The 16,713-nt window shown below is 55.5% G+C and overlaps 1 protein-coding gene and 1 long non-coding RNA gene across 2 annotated transcripts in view; one reads left to right on the top strand and one right to left on the bottom strand.

Moving 5' to 3' along the window:
• Nucleotides 1–11,234, top strand: part of URM1 (ubiquitin related modifier 1) — a 27,349-nt gene extending 16,115 nt beyond the window's left edge. Inside the window, exons 3-5 of the mRNA XM_017548996.2 lie at nucleotides 7,030–7,111; nucleotides 8,479–8,527; nucleotides 8,878–11,234. Coding sequence (XP_017404485.1) covers nucleotides 7,030–7,111; nucleotides 8,479–8,527; nucleotides 8,878–8,946 — 200 coding nt within the window. The 3' untranslated portion in view covers nucleotides 8,947–11,234. The remainder of the gene's footprint in view (nucleotides 1–7,029; nucleotides 7,112–8,478; nucleotides 8,528–8,877) is intronic.
• On the bottom strand, nucleotides 11,233–12,750 carry LOC119474168. The gene is made up of 2 exons (XR_005203460.1): nucleotides 12,373–12,750; nucleotides 11,233–11,393 (listed from the first exon to the last, which is right to left on the bottom strand). It is a non-coding gene; the product is annotated as an uncharacterized LOC119474168 (long non-coding RNA).
• Between the last annotated feature and the right edge of the window lie 3,963 nt (nucleotides 12,751–16,713).

Below are 16,713 nucleotides of genomic sequence, written 5' to 3'. Positions count from 1 at the left end.
AAATAAAAAAATTAGCCGGGTAGGATGGTGGGCGCCTGTAATCCCATATCTTATTCATATGGTGTCTCCCACAGATGTGCTTACCTAGGTGTTTTGACAAGCGTGTTATTTGAGCCAGCCTTCTTCTGAGGTCAGTGGAAAGAGCTCGGAATGGGAGGGGTGACTACTCAGGGTGCCAGAGGCTGAGGGAGGAGAGAACATAACAGAGTCACTTGTAGCCAGAAACTGACGAGCTATTTAAATGTTGACTGCATGGATGTTATATGTCCTTGGTAAGACTTTTAATCAACCAGCTACTTGGGAGGCTGAGGCAGGAGAATCGCTTGAACCCGGAGGTGGAGGTTACAATGAGCCGAGATCACCCAACTGCACTCCAGCCTGGACTCTGTCTCCAAAAAAAAAAAAAAGGTAACATGGAGGCTGAAAAGAGGCCAGCCTACTAAGTTGCAGAGGGAGCGCAGGAGAGCAGAGGTGCATGGGGGCCCATTTGTAGCAAAGAAGACAGCACTCGTGAAGCCTGGGGATAAAAGGCCAAGGGGAGTCAAGGAGATAGAGGAAGGGCCAGCATCATAACGGGCCGAGCTGAGTTTGGGCCAGTAGGCAAAGCCCCAGTTGATTGTGTAAATCATTGTCACAAACTTCTAGCAGGTAGCTACCATTATGCTTTTCATTTAAAAGGTAGAAACCAAACTTTAGGGAAGTCAGGGGTCTCACCCCAAGTCACAGAGTTATTTAAATGGCAGAGCTGGGATTCAGAACCAGCTTTCGGGCCACTGAATTTCAGAGTCCTGGCACTTTACCACTAACCCATCACCATCTATCCCAAGAGCCTCCCTGAATCACTCTACCATCTTATATTTTCCAGTTTTACACTTTCCTTCATTTATTTATTCATGACTTCAACAGCTACTTATTTCAACTTTCATAGTGACCCCAAGGGATTAAAGAGACCCCTAAAAGTAAAAGAGAAGGAGGGATGGAGGGACCTGAGGCCTGTCCAGAGCTACCCAAGTAGGGAGGCTGGCCTGGGACTCAGATGTTTTTATCCCTCATCTGTTCAGGAAACAGGGAGGGGCCTATCCCCACTCTGAGAAGAAAGGAGGGGAGTGGGAGGGAAGGCATGGTGGCCCATTTGCTCAGTCTTTGGGCCCTTGGCTGTGAGTTCCTACACCTGGTTCAGTTATGCCCTGTTGTGCCCAGAGGCATGGGTCACACAGCAGACCCATGGTAACCTAGGTTGGAGACCTAGATCTCCAACAGAGCTGGTTAGCAGCTGCCAGACCCACCCTGGCACATGTGAGCCCAGCTGGGGGTCAGGGGCCTGGTGCTGCTAGGAAAGTCTTACCCTTCCCCCAAGTCCATGCTCAGATATGTCATCTGGCAGCCTTCCCAGCCTCGGGGCTGCCACTTGGCCAAGTGAGTCTTGGAGGTTCCAGCAGAAACAATAGCAGCCATAAGATTTTGGAATATGACACAGCTTGCAAACGAGGGAACTCGTGGCTCCTAGGCCAGAGGAGAGCTTCCAACCCAGCCAATTTGGGAGAAATGATGAGCAAGGCCAAAGGGAGTGAGACTGCGAGAGAGGAAGCCTGGCATGAGCAGTTACACATCAGTTATTCCTGCCAGCCTCTTCCTGCCCCATCTGTAAGATGGGAGGTTGGGCTGGCTTTGTATATTATTGAGCTGGTTGTCTCTTTGACATCTACAAAAACAGTTTCTTCAAGATCCAAGTATATACGATTCTGTGAAGCAGAGTGTGCTGACCTGGTAAGAAGCTGTATGCAGAGAGATGTGTTGGCAGCCATCTTGCTGCAGCAGGCCAGCGAGGCACCCACCGGTGCACCCTGCGGCTGCTGGGGTTGGCCTCTGTGATGAAAGCATCCCTTTGACCCAAGGCCCCTGCCTAGGCCCCAAGAGTAGATGTGGCCACCTCACCTTTCCCTGCCTGTCTTCCTCTCCCCTGCCATTATGCCCCCTCTGCCGGCTCCACTTGCGTTAAAGCGTGGCTGGTGAGGGAGGGCAGGAGTTGCTGGAGCTCCTGGGCGCTTTAAACTGCTTAGCATGCATTTCACAGCCTCCCTGGGGCCAGCTGTTCCTTTCTCTGCTCTCAGGGCCTGTTTGCTGATCCCCTCTCCACCGCCCTCCTCCCCACACCCCTCCCAGTCCCTGTGCAAAATTGCTTTTGAAAAGATCCACTTTCTGCTTAATTAAACAATGAGGAGGTCCCCTCTCACATCTGTAAACCTCCTTCTGAGGCCAGTTTAGCCCACAAACTGCTCCATTCTTACCCCCATTCACTTGTAAATGGCCCCTCTGATGTTCCCTCCACCCCCGCTCCTCTGTTACTCCCCGCTTGCCAGCTCTTTCTTTTTCCTTTTCAACTGAGGCCTGGGGTGGGCTCCCAGTAGAGCTCGTCTTGGAGCCTGGTGGACTTGGGGACAGAGGCAGTTTAACCTATGGAAGGGAAGACTTAGGGGATCCGTCTCTTCCAAATCCGAAGGGCCATCCTGGGGAAGAGGAGTACGTTTGTTGGCATGGTCCCCTGGACCGTTCAGGCCCAGTTGGTGGGAATGACAGGAAGACAGATTTCTGCTTGGGAGAAAAGAGCTCTTAACAATCAGAGCCGCTCCACAGAGGAGCTGACCTCCTGTCCCTGGAGGTGTTCAAAGAGAGGCTGGATGAGGGCCTGTTACGCCTGCAAGTCAATATCAGATACAGCTTTGAGGTTGTTCCCTTTCAGTCCCAAGAGGCTGAGGCTGACACCCTTTGGGGCCCTCCCACAGTGGGCAATCCGTGTCCCCCAGACTAGGGTGAGTCCACTGAGGCGAGGGACTCTGGTGGAGCTTGCGTTGGTGCTCTCCACCGTGGGCGTGCTCCCTTTGGGAGCAGCCTGTAGAAGGTGCTGGAGCCCAGAGGATGAGGAATCTGAAGTCACTGTGGGCTTACAGCTCAGAGCAGCCATCTGTTGAGTGTGTCCTGTGTGTGACACTGCTGGGCCTGCCTTGGGCATTGTGCCTTACGTAATCCTCAGCAGCTCTTGGTGTTTGGATTATTATCCTTGCTTGTCAGAGGACGACACTGAGACAGTAAGGTGAAGCGACTTCCCACCCAAGGGCATTGAGCACACAGCCCAGGTCCTCTGGCTGTGGACTCAGAACTCAACCACTCCACCATGGAGCAGCAGCTTCCATCACCTGCTCTGTCCCCAGTGGGCAGGCCAGGTGCCAAGGCATCCTGCCCCAGAAACCTTGTATTAGCTGCCTATCTCCCTCCTCTGGTGCTATGTGCCCAGGGGCAGCCTGGCTGACAGCACCTGCAGCCTCAGAGTGTCATTCCTTCCACCTGGGTTGTACTGGGAGCATTGGCCAACCCTGACATCTTGTGGGTTCAAACATCTAAAATAGAAGGAAAGTCAGTACCTAGGATTCCTCACTACTCTCCCGGTCCCCTTGTTCCCTTTCCAGCCTCTGATGGGAAGATAGAGGATGCCACAGAAAACCCCCGCCAGTCTCAGCACTATCTGATTAATGGTTGGCTCTATCCTGCCCTCCACAGCTGGGGTGCCACGCCACCAGGTGGAAACCCAGAGAGTTGGAGAGGTATAGGTTCTTCCTCTGGATCCTGGAGTAATTACAGCATTGATATGCAGGGCACAGTGACAAGAGCTTTGTAGAGATCATCTTATTTGATCCCCCACAATGCTCCTATGAGGCAACCTTAACATCCCCATTTTACAAAAAGAGGAAGCTGAAGTTCCAAAAATTCCATACCCAAGATCATAGAACCAGGACGTGATGGAGTCCAGCTCAAAACCAGGCCTGTCTGAATCCAGGGTCCATGCTCTTAGTCTCTTCCTCCCTTCCTCCTTCCCTCCCTACCTCCCCAACCGTCCACTCACGGGATGGTAATGGTAATGCCATGCATTTGAGCCGGATCATGATTTGAGTGTCAGGTCAGACACACATTGAAGCATAGGCCTGGGCAGTGGGGCCTGGTTCCCAGGGAGCACCTATTTTGGAGACACTGCCGAGGTTCAGTAGGAGGGAGAGGCCCCTACAGGAGCAGGCCCCTTCCCAAAGCCTGTGAGGCCTCGCCTGCTCTGGCCCCATCTCATGCGAGCTTCTTACCTTCTCTGTTCTGCTACCTTGAACCTGCCATTTTATCCTGCCCCAGGCCTTCCCATGTGCTTTCCTTCTGCCCAGAATGCTGCCCAGCCCACCCCACTCGTCCTTCAGACCTGAGCTTCACTGTTTAATACCCTCAGCCAGGCCTCTCCTGACCCCAGATGAAGGACATAGCATTTGTCACAACTAATTAAATATGGTGTGTCTCCCCTGCTGGCCTCCAGCTCCATGAGGGTAGGTAGCTCTGTGTCCCTCTTGCCCACTACAGTCTCCCTAGCACCTTGCACATAGTAGCTGCTCAATAAATATTTGTCTCCTGAGTGATCACATGGGATCCCAGGAGGGAGACCACCCCTAGTAGGAATGGGAAGACAAGAAGACACAGAATGGGAAGGTGAAAGTGAGAGTCTCCGGCCCCCATCTATCCCAGAGCCATCCATCCCCAAGCCACCAGCCCCTGACTCTGTTTAACCCTTCCTCCTCCCCTGGGCGCCTTTGGAAGCCGACCATCTGGCTTGGAGACTATTTGCATATTGTCTGTGCCTCAGCAAGCCTAGCAAGATGTCCCTGGGGGTGTGTTTCAGGCCCAGACTGAGTGGCCCTTGCATCCTGCAAAGGGAACCATGAGTTCCCCTCTCCCCACCCCCAAATCCAGGCATGGGGGAACAATACGGGTGGTGATGCGGTAGCCTCACCATGGTAACAGGCTATCAAAAATGTGGGCAGGCCTGGGTGGGGGGTGGGCAGAAGAGGGAGGGAGTGACCTCAGCAAATAGGAGCATCATGATAAATGAGCCAGCACCGGGCAGCAGACTCATCCCCCAGCCTGTCCCTCTGGGACTCTGTGCTGGTGCCATCGTTCAGATGACCCCACCATGACCACTGGCCCTTCCCCCACCCCCAAGCCTATCCAGAGTGGAGCAGAAGCACCTTCCCTTTGGAGGGAGCCGGGGCTGTCCCCCAGTTGAGTCCTGGTTCCATGCAGGCCAGGCACTGCCCAGGCCTTCTTGCCGCCTCCACACACACGGGAACACCCCCGCCCGCCAGTGCCGGCTGATTGATGTGTCAGACCCTAGTGGCTCTATCGAGCGGCCACAAGATGTATGGGTTGGCGGCCCACCAGACAGTGCCAAGATGGAGGCCAAGGGGATTCAGAGCCAAGGGGAAACCTCTGAAACCCAGGCCTCAGGGAGGAACCCAGCCAGGAGTCCAAGTGGGCTGCAGCTTGTTGGAGGCAGCACTCACCCCATCCCCTGCCTGCTCAAACCGTGAAGACTCCGATCTGCTTTGTTTAAAAGGAGACATTAAAACGGAAAGGCAGCAGTCTCAGTCCGTGGACACTTTGCCCATGGCCCTGTGTTCTGCTGGCGTACAATCCAGGCAAGTTGGCACAGAGCAAAATGGACTGTCCAGGCCGCAGGCCTGTCAGAGTGACGGTGGCACGTGTGCCAGCCAGTGTGGCTCAACTCCCTGCCCAAGGCTGGGGCTGTGTGTGCGTACACGCTTAGGGCCCAGACAGGGCAGAGTGAAGCCTCCCTGAGTCCAAGCAGCCTTTCCCTTGCCTGCACTCCAGGATTCTGGGCTTCAGACCAAGCTTCATCTCAGGCATTAGTCCAGGACAGCAGACCCCTCTGGACACTGACTCGGGATGGGGGTGGTTAACCCCAACCCCTCTGCTGGCTCCAGAGACAACTCCAGAAGCAAATTGTCTCCCCAGGAGAATGGTCTCTGTCAGGGGCAGACGGTGGAGGGTAGGCTTCGAGGTGTTTATAGAGCCACATTCCTGTGTGCTGTGGCCTGATACTGTTGTCCCTAGGAAAGGAGAGGTGACCCTGGAGACAGGTGGCTTTGAGCCTCCACATGACCTACAGAGGGACTGGTGGCTCCCCCAGAACCACAAGGAGGCAGATCTCAGTGTTAGCTGAACAGGAGAGGCCCTGTCACCCAAACCTCTGGCCACCCCCACCGTTGGTGGGGAGGGCTCTGAAAGCATGGGGTGGTGGTGGGGAGTGGAGCAGGGATTTGTCAGCAGCCCTGGCTGGTGAAGGATCCTTCTCTCCCTCTGCCAGAGGAAATTAATTGATGTTATCAGCTTAGCAATTGTTTTTCCTCCCCTCACAAAGGGAAATACATGCAGACCCCTCCAAGAGCAAAGCCAAATCCTCCCCATCTGGGACTGGCTGGAGAGATAAAGGTGGAGGGGGCTCTTCAGGGTCCTCTCAGAAGTCCAGCCATGGCAGTTGCAGACTGGCTTCCAGGACTTGTGGGTAGGGGCCTGTCCCCTAACCCTTTCGATGTGACAGTTCTTCCTGCTGTCTGCCTTGAATCCCTGTATTATAGGTACATCCCATTGCCTCTTCTCCTGGACTTCAGCAGTGCCAGGTGCAGCTTTTTCTAAAGATCCATCTGGCAAGTCACTGGCCTGTCCTAACCTGTTTCCTCACCTTTGGAATCTACAAGTTCATGGACCATCACAGCCTGGTCTAAAAGAAGCCTCTAGCTGGGCACGGTGGCTCACGCCTATAATCCCAGCACTTTGGGAGGCCGAGGTGGACGGATCACAAGGTCAGGAGATCGAGGCCATCCTGTCTAATACAGTGAAACCCCATCTCTACTAAAAAAAAAAACATTAGCTGAGCATTAGCTGGGCATGGTGGCATGCTCCTGCAATTCCAGCTACTCAGGAGGCTGAGGCAGAATCGCTTGAACCCGAGAGATGGAGGTTGCAGTGACCCAGGATGTCGCCACTGCACTCCAGCCTGGGCTACAGAGCTAGACTCTGTCTCAAAAGAAAAAAAAAGAAGCCCTCTAAACCCCATGTGTATTTCCTTCTGTGCCAGGCAAGGCTCTGGGGTGCAGGTGCCATTGGGTTTGACAAGAGTTTGTTCTGTGCATTCCTCTCCAGGGGACATCCGGAACCTGCTCGTCTGGATCACGAAGAATTTGCTAAAAGAGCGGCCAGAGTTGTTCATCCAGGGAGACAGCGTGTGAGTCCCACTCCTTCCTTCCCTGAAGAGGGCGGAGGGAGGGACGGATATCTGAGCCCCCTCTCTCGGGTTCAGTCCCAGCCTTCTCTGAGTCCGGTTCTCCCTTTCCTCCTCTCTGACTCCTCGGACAAAAGAGCTTCGGTCCAGCTCTGTCTGAGATCTATTTTCAGTTTTCTTGTTACTAAAACTGGACTCTTGAGGATTTGTTAAAATCCCAGATGAAGGGAGCCTGGTGAATTTCTCAGAAAACTTGGATTCTGCCCTCTTGTTGCCACAGACTTGCTGTGGGACCTTAGGCAAGTGACTTCGCTACTCTGGACCTCAGTTACTCTCTACACAGAAAGTGCTGAGGAAAATGTACCTAGTGTGACTGAAGAACTAAATACCTCTGTTTTATTTCATTGTAATTAAATAGCCATATGTGGCTGGTAGATTACCATACGGTGCAGCACAGGTCTACAGTTCCAAGGAGTCATTGACGCTGTGCCCGCACATACCCTGCACGTGCACACATACTCACTGGGGACACCCGAGAGCAGTCTGCTTGGAAAGGACCGGGTTCCAGTTGCTAAGACATTACAGGGCCAGCCCCCCATGTGAAAGGTGACCAGTGTAGCTGTGAGGCTCACTTACTTGCCTCAAGCATAGGTCACTGTCAGGCCCGAAGGGATCAGGCCTAGGGGATCAGCCCTGCTTCAGGTCATGGTCCAGCGGTCCTGGAGGCCACGTCCAAGGCCAGCAGCATTTCTTGGGCCATTGCCAGTGGGAGCCAGGCTAAGCTGCCTGACCACCTGCTGACCTACCCTGCCTTATGCCAGGCAGGGCTGCACTTGACCATTGCCATGTGCCATGGCAACTGATTCGGAATTGGCAAAACAGCCTCCTCTCAAGGATGGGCATGCAGAGGCCTAAAAGAAGCTGAAGTCCTTTCCAGGTCTAACGAGAATGAGGTTAGACCCCTGGAAAAGTGTGGTCCTACTAATGGTTACCATGACAGTGTGGCAAGCACTCTACACACATCGGCTCATTTCGTTTTGTACAGGCCTTGTGGGGCAAACACTCTCCCTTATCCCATTTTCAGATGAGGAACCTGATACTCAAACAGAATGGCCTGCCCACGGTCTGGGTGGTGGTGCTGGCTAGCCATTGCACCCATTTTTCATCTGGCTACAAAGGCCATGCATGACTGTCTGACCTGGTTTCCTTTACACTCAGACCAGCCTCCCCTTCCTGGGAGGTCTTCAGCCAGACCCCAGAAGGCAGGCTCCCCAGCACCCTCTCCTGCAGCTCAGCTCTCAGCCTCTCTTCGTCTGTGCCACTGCCTCCTGCCTCTCCCTCCCTGCTACTCACCACCATCTTTCCCACAGGCGGCCAGGAATTCTGGTGCTGATTAACGATGCCGACTGGGAGCTACTGGTCAGTACCTCAGGGGACATCCTTCCCTGATCCCCTGCCCTTGCTGCTTCAGTGGGAAAGCCTTGGGCCTCTCCTCAGGCTCATAGAGTGGCTGGGTAATCCTCCGCCCCACTCCAGCCCCACACTGAGGCTGCTGGAGTCTCCCACCCCAGACGAGGAAGGGATGGATAGCTGGGGACATGGGAGCACCCGTCCATCCTGAGGATTTGCAGGTTGAGATACAGGATACCATTTTTCTGGTAGAGTCCGTCTCTTCCAGAGCAGCCAGCCCTCACCCCTGTTTTCCCAGCTCCTGGGGCAGAAGTGGGAAGGTGGCCCTGAGAGTCTCGCTCCCCTCTCTCCTGCACCAGGGTGAGCTGGACTATCAGCTTCAGGACCAGGACAGCGTCCTCTTCATCTCCACTCTGCATGGCGGCTGAGGGCCCTTCTCTGGGCCTGGACACCCTTACAGGGGAGAACAAAGCAATCAGACATCCCCTGGGGCCCTGCTTCCAGGTCTCCCTGTCCCCCTTGGCTGCCTTCTTCCCTGCCCTGTCTCCCAAGCTCCCTCCAGGCAGGGAAAAGAGGCCAGGTGCTAAAAATGAGCCTTTCTCAAGCACGTGAGCAGGGGAAGGCAGACAGGCACCACAGCCCAGCACTCCCTTTTCCAGCAGCTGCGGTGGGGGAGGGTGCCCCTCTGGTTTGTCGAGAGTGGAAGGGGGCTCTGTGGGCAGGTGACCTGGCTGCCTTCCGCTCCTTGTACCTCAGCCTAAACATGGCGTGACCGCTGACAAGGAGCTCCAGTCCCAGAGCCAGTGTCTTCACAGGGAAGATAAATGGACCTGAATAGCTGAAGGGAGGCCCCTCCCTACCCAAAGATTGGAGGCGTCTGAGCCTCAGTTTACCTGTCTGGACAGCTGAGGGCTCTGCCTGTCCCCTGCTGATACCATTATAGAACCCCAGCTGGGGTCCCCTATTCGTGCTGAGCGCCCCCCCTGCAGCTGCTCCTCCAGCCACACCCTTCCTTCTGCTCCCCCCACTCCTAGCCCTTGACCCTGGCTGGCCTCCCCCTCTCCACAGGCCACCAGATGGGCTCCTGAGACCCTCCCTAAGCTGCCTACAGCTCATTCTGCTGGAGGTAGAGATGAGGGGAGGGAGTGGGTTAAAACTTGGACTGGCAAGTAGAAGCCTGGGGGGATCTGTGTGCCTCAGTTTCTTCCTCTACAACAACCGAATATTTATAGTGGCCGAAAACTGGGGAGATACTTGATGGCACAAATGTCCGTTTTCTCTTCCTTCCCACGTCCTGCAGGAAGCAGGATGGGGCAGGCAGCACCTGGTAGGCAGGGTGGTTTGCCCCTCCTCCCCTTCCCTTCTGGAAGTCTTGGGGCCTCAGTGCTTGCAACAGCTGGCCTTGGGGAAATAAAAGACTAGGTTGTTTACTAGCCTTGCTTGGAGCTTCATCCTTGGAAACGGGTGGCACCTCATATCCCCCCAGCCATGGTCTTTGATACAACCTCTTCATCCTCAGCCTAGGGCCTCAGAGCTGCCCTTCACCCTTCACCCAGAAGAGGGGTGGGGGTGAACACTCAGATGATCTGAGAGGGGTAGTCTAATAGAGCCATCTGGAGAAGGGGGTGGCAGAGCCAGTCTGTGCTGACCAGTCTGGGTCCCAGGATGCATTCCCACCCGCCTGTCCAAGGCTTTGTCCCACCAGCTGCAGCCAGCAGCCTCAGAACCCAGAATGGGGGTGGCATAGATGAGACTGCTGAGCCCCCCTTTCCATGGTCCTTCCTTCCTATGACCTGAAGAAAAGAGCTTTGTTTGCTGGAGGTAGACCCCAAAAGAGAATTTGGGCACTGACATTAACCTACCAAAAGCATCCCACCCGAAATGTTGCTTTTCATTCGATGTCAATAATTTAAGGTGGAATTTCTCACCCTGTGGAGATGAAAGTGCCAAAAGGCTGTCCCAGCAGTGTTAGGGGACAGGGTGTGCACATCATTCTTTTGGGGATAGATGACCCACTGGCTGGTGGGCTTTTCTCCAGCACTACTCCAGGTCGAGGCCCTCTGGGCTTGTGTGAAGTAGGAGCAGCTATGTTGGGACTATGGGGAGGAGCTGGTCTGGGTGCAAATTAAGGCCAGTGTTGGGGTCTGAGTGCTGTCCAGAAAGGCTATATGACCAACCCTCACTAGGGGCTGAGGTCGGGGTGTCCGTGTTAGGGAACGGACCAAGAGACTTGGAACAGCCCCTCACAGCTGCACTTTTAGGTCAGCCTGTCCGATTCGTGTAACCTGGAGGTCCCTCCCCATCTCCAGCCCTCTGAGCTGTAGAAGTGGCCCATCAGTGCACCTGATTGGAACACCCCAGATTGCAAGTCCTGGAAACTGAGCACTAGGATCCCTTTCCCTGCCTGCAAGGAGTGGAAGGGGTGATAGATGCGGGATATCCCTTCTCCCACCACACCCCAATTAATGCTGAGGAGTAGTGTAGGAGGAGGTGCTGGGAAAACCGGATTTGTTGGCACATGCGGGTGCAAGCACTGTGATTGAAATTGGCCATGGCCAAGGCGCTCCAGACGATTTCAGGTCATTTGTAGCCCCAGGCTGGAAAGGGGTCAAGGGACAGCTGACCTGGACTCAGCCCTGAGCGACTCCCAGCCACCCCTCTCCCAAGCAGCTCCTGATCCCTGCTTTTGAGGAAATAAACGAATAAAACCCCGCTATCTCGGAAGATTTTTCTTTAATGAAAAGGATTCGTTTTTCCAAGTTCTGTTTCCAAAGCCGAGGTGATTGCCCGGCTGGAGCGCATCGTTGGCGACGCTTGGCTGTCGGACCCTGGCAGCGGCTGGAGGAGGCTCAGCCCACCAGTCCGTCCTGAGGGGCTTTCGGGAGGGATTGATTTGTTTGGGATTTGGGGCTTGGTTGAGGATTTGTTTTGTTTAGGTAGGAGTATTGGGGTGATAAGTTAGAACAAATGCGAAACGAGTTAGCGGGCGCATTGCGCCAGCCTCTTCTTTCACCCCCGACTTCCTGCAGCTCCCGCTGAGGGCGGACCACTTTCGGCCCCGCCGCTGCGTGCCGGCTGCGTTCCGGCCGAAATTTGAAAGGAAAAACGACGCGATCGACTGGAGGACCCCGCCGGCCGGTACTGGTCATCCTCCGAGGAGGAAGAGAAGGAAGGAGGACGAGGATGCGGATGGCGGCGCTGGTGGCAGGGACCGGCGTCCCGGTGCGCGCGGGCCGGGGCGGCGATCCTCTAGCTGGGGCCAGCCAGCCGCCGCCCCGAGAGGTCTCGCCCGCGCTGAGCTCCGTCCCTGTGGCCCCCGCCCCTGTTGCGCCCGAAGCTCAGCCACAGATGTCCAGCCACAATTCTCGGTTGGCCGCAGACTCTTACAAGAATTGCGTTTGGACAATCAGTGGCGGAGCCCCTGAGTTCAGGGCCCTGGTCTCCTGCAGGGTTCCGCTTCGCTCCTAAAAAGCGCTAGACCAGGACATCTAGGAGCTGCTCGTCGGACCACCTTGCAGGCGCTCAGCAGCGGTTGCCCATCCCGCGGTAAGGTGAACGAGCAAGCACGCGGATCCCGACCCTGCGCGGGGATCCCCATCGCCCCAGGCGTGGCTCCTTCGATCGCGGCCCGGAGTCCCCGGAGTGGCCCGCGTTGGGTCTCAGCGCCGCCCCAGGTCGGGGGGGAATCTCCTCTGTCAGGCCTGGGGAACCCAGACTCCCCTCTCCCTGCCCCCAGCCTGGGCTCTCCGGAAATCCAGAAGGCAGGAGCCCGAGGCCGGGTCGCGTTTCCGAGCCCCGGGTCCGGGCTGCTGGATTCGTGGGTCCCCCGCCCCCGCCCAGCCCCGCGCACGCACCGGCTCGGGCGCTCTCCGCTTTCCTGTGGCTGAGTCGCGGCCGGGGCGCCGGCGGTGGCTGTGGCGGCGGTGGCCCGGGCGGCGGGGAGTGCTGGAATGCGCCGCCGGGTCACCTGCAGCGCCCGGGGAGCCGGACTGGGAGCCGGCGGGCTGGAGAGGCGCAGGGCTGAACCCGAGCGGGCGCCTCTGGCGGCTCGGGGCCGGGGCGGGCTTTTAGTGGGCCGCTCCAACAATACGGGCCTGGCGCGGAGAAAGGGGCTCGGCTGCAATTGGTACTGGATTTGAATAACGCCACGGGGCCATCAATGGTCATTGTGTCGGCGGGTAATGAATCTCCGCTGTCTCTCGGGCTGGCCAGGCAGCTGCAACCTGCGCTCAGGCAGCTCTTAAAGACATAGCGTGCCCCTCCCCGGGGGCCGCCTCCCCCTCTGCACCGGCCGGACCCCCTCGTCCTCCCACCCCCACTCGGCGCCCTCAACTCCCGATGCCCCGCCTGCTCCCTCGGCCTGACCCCTTTGCCCATCGCCCCCTCCCTTCTCCTGGACCAGGCACCAACATCCCGGCGCTGCTCTCCCGTGGACCTGACTCAGGCCCCGGCCTTAGCTGAGCTCTCCAGGAGCGCTCAAGGCACCCCAGAGTCTTTTACAGCCCACCCCCGGTCTCCCAGATGCGTGGAAACCAAAGGCCTCTGGAGCCCTCCTCTCTAGGCCCCTGCCTAGGGGCTTCCACTGGAGGGTGGTGGGGAACAGTCTAGAAGTCAGAGGGTCATCCCCTGAGAAGACCACGCTGAAGGAGAAAGAGGAAAGGGTGCAGTCCCCATCCCCGGGGCTGAGGCTGCCATCCCTGGAGACCACACCCCACCCGGGAGCTGGAGCCTGCCCCTCCCCCCACCAAGGACCAGAGTTTGATTCCCGGGCTCCATCCGGCTCCTGGGTACCTCGCGCTAGCAGCAGTGGTGGGGGGAGGGGAGCAGGTGGGTGTGAGAGGGGCGTGGAATCTGTGAATGCTTGTCTTATCATTGTCTCTTCCATTGGACAGTCCACCCATCCAGGAAAGCAGGGGCTCTGTCCAAGTTCTAATGCACCCCCAGCCCCACCCCCTGTCTGGTCTGGCAGAGAAGGTTCTCAGTCTACAGGGTAAATACATAGCCAGCTTCTCACCCTTAGAGCTTACGTATCTTTCCCAATGAACCTCACACCCTAAAGGGGGAGTGTGTGGCCATTCTTCCCATACAGCCTGCCTTCCCCCTAAGCACCCAAAATACTCCTGCCTCTGTCCTGGCACACCATGCAGCCTTGCTCTGAAATGCCCTCCTGTCCTCTCAATCTCTGGGTGGCCTTGCCACGTGCCCGGCTGAATTGTGAATATCGGTCTGTCTGAGGCTCCTCCCTAGGAAAGGAAGTGGGTCCTACTGATCTTTGTGCCTTCAGGGCCTAGAACAGTGCCCTCCCTCCAAACAGTCATTAAATATCTGTGGGTGGTTGCACGCATGCCCAGCGACTTTAAAATGAGCCATATAGACTTCTTGGAGTTTCTTATAAAAGTTGAAAGAATGTTGCTTGTGGGGAATAATTCTTGCAGCCCGGGTTTTACAGGGAGGGAGCTCTGCTAACCAGATCCCAACTCCTGGGAATGCTTCATTTGGTAATATTAACAGTAAGGAGTGTATTGTATGCCAAGCACTACGCTCTTTGAAGGTAGTAGCTCACTGATTCCTCACAATAACCCTGGGAAGTAAGTGCTATTATTAGCCCCATTTTACAGATGAAGAAACTGGAGCCCTTCTTCCTTAGACTCCTGGGGCTTCCAGCTGGAGAGTGAGGGGGAGCATTCTGGAGGTCAGAGGTCACCCTCTGGGAAGAACACGCTGAAGGATAAGGGAGGAGGGATGCAGTCCTAATCCCCAATCTCCAGAGACTACACCCTACTAGGGATCTAGAAACCCAGGGCCGTGGAACTTCCTGCACACTAGCTTCCCAGCCTTTATTTAGCAGATACAGGGGGGATGGACATAAATGCACCCTTAAAATGGCAAGACCCAGGAGACACTGTGTCACCTTATATTAATACGTTATAATCCAGTCCCAGCCTGGCATGAACACAACCAAGATGGAGTGGGCAGCAGTAGTTTCTGATTACCAGGTGCCATGGCTCACCCCCGTAATCCCAACACTGTGGGAGGCTGAGGCTGGAGGCCAAGATGGGAGGATTGCTTGAAGCCTAAAATTAAATACCAGCCTGTTTCCGGTGAGGAGACTCATGCCTGTAATCCCAGAACTTTGGGAGGCCGAGGCGAGTGGATCACTTGAGCCCAGAAGATCAAGACCAGCCTGGGCACATGGCAAAACCCCATCCCTCATCACTACCAAAAACACGACACAAAGATTAGCTGTGCATGGTGGTGAGTGCCTGTAATCCCAGCTACTCAGGAGGCTGAGGCTCAAGAATCACTTTAACTGGGGAGGCAGAGGTTGCAGTGAGCTGAGATCCTGCAATTGCACTCCATCCTGGACAACAGGGAGACTTGGTCTCAAAAAAAAAAAAAAAAAATTACCCTGGGCAACAAAGTGAGACCCCCATTTCTACAAAAAGAAAAACATTTATATGGAGTCTCACTCTGTCGCCCAGGCTGGAGGCTGGAGTGCGGTGGCACAATCTCAGCTCACTGCAACCTCTGCTTCCTGGGTTCAAGCGGTTCTCCTGCCTCAGCGTCCGAAGTGTCTGGGATTACAGGTGCCCAACACTACGCTAGGCTAATTTTTGTATTTTTAGTAGAGATGGGATTTCACCATCTTGGCCAGGCTGGTCTTGAACTCCTGACCTCGTGATCCACCTGCCTCGGCCTACCCAAGTGCTGGGATTACAGGCATGAGCCACTGCGCCCGGCCGCCAATTGTTTTTTGAGACGGGCATCTCCCTGTGTTGCCCAGGCTGGTCTCGAACTTCTGGGCTCAAGGGATCTACCCACCTCAGCCTGCAGAGTAGCTGAAATTTGACAGGAATGTGCCACCACGCCCAGCTGAGCTGTTTAAAGCCTGTCAGTACTGGGCAGAGAACAAGCATTTGCCCTCACCGTCACCCTCAGGGAAATGAGGAGCCAAGAAGGCTGCTAACTCCGGTCATTGAACAGATATTGAGGGAATGCCTACTGTGTGCTTGCCACGGACTCGGGAGAGGACAGCTCTCCCCAGAGAAAATGCACAGTGTGCGATGGAGACAGATCCCAGGGGAGGAGGAGTAGGGTGTTAGGTGAAGGCGGGCACTGTGCTCTAAAGCTAGCAAGCGAAGAAGTACTTGGCGAGTCCGGAGAAGGAAGGAGCTTTGGTGTGGTTGGAGTGCAGTGGGGAAGGGGAAGTTCCACATAAAGCTGAGGTCGACCTTGCCAGGCCCTTAGGCTACTGGGAGGATTTGTGATTTTATCCTAAACTCGGTGGGGATCCTGAAAGGTCTGACAAGTTCAGATTTACATTTTTAAAGGTTTCCTGGGACTGAAGTGTGGAGAATAGGGGGAGGAGGGAAGGGGAGACCAGGCAAGTTTGAGGATCAGAGACCCATTAGGCTACCGCTGGTTCCCAGGTGAGGGCCGGTGGTGGCAGAGCAGGCTCTGGAGCTATGTTCTTGACGGTCTGTCTGAGTGATTCTCTGAGAGCAACGCTTAGTGGACCTGATGTGTGCCAGGAAGGTACTGTGTGTGCGCTGGAGGCAGGGGAAGGGGGAAAGGGGACTAGTGTCATTGCCCCCTGGAAGTACCCAGTATCCAGTGGACAAGTGGACCAACAGACACAAATACCCAGCCAACTCTAATGAAAGAGCAGAACCCCAGGAAAGCACAGTAGCTGAAGCGTTAGCAAGGTTCCTGGGATTACAGAAGACAGATTCACTCGCACTGGGAGGCTGTGGGAAAACTTCAGGAAGAGGCAGCATTGCCTTGGGCTTCCAGCGCTAGTGATTCCAGGAGGCTGAATCTTAGCGATGGCCTCTGTGAAATAGGGTCGTTATGCCTGTCCATCACGCCTGTCCTGCCTCCCTAGAAATGGGTGGATGTTGGGAGGATCCAAACACCCTCTGCATGGCACATGGCAAAACCCCATGCAGTTAAGTAAGGTGTCATCATGAGCTTCCACCATTACCACCATACACCCCAAGTGTGCGTGCACGTAGTGAAACCCCGTCTCTACTAAAAATATAAAAATTAGCCAGGCGTAGTGGCGAGCACCTGTAATTCCAGCTACTTGGGAGGCTGAGGCAGGAGAATCGCTTGAACCTGAGAGGTGGAGGTTGCAGTGAGCCGAGATCACACTACTGCACTCCAGCCTGAGCAACAGAGTGAGACCCTATCTC

The sequence above is a fragment of the Cebus imitator genome, unplaced genomic scaffold (genome assembly GCF_001604975.1).
Source record: "Cebus imitator isolate Cc_AM_T3 unplaced genomic scaffold, Cebus_imitator-1.0 Scaffold216, whole genome shotgun sequence".
Taxonomy (NCBI): Eukaryota; Metazoa; Chordata; class Mammalia; order Primates; family Cebidae; genus Cebus; species Cebus imitator.
The sequence above is the reverse complement of the archived record's forward strand: the minus strand, read 5'-3'. Positions and strand labels throughout refer to the sequence as shown.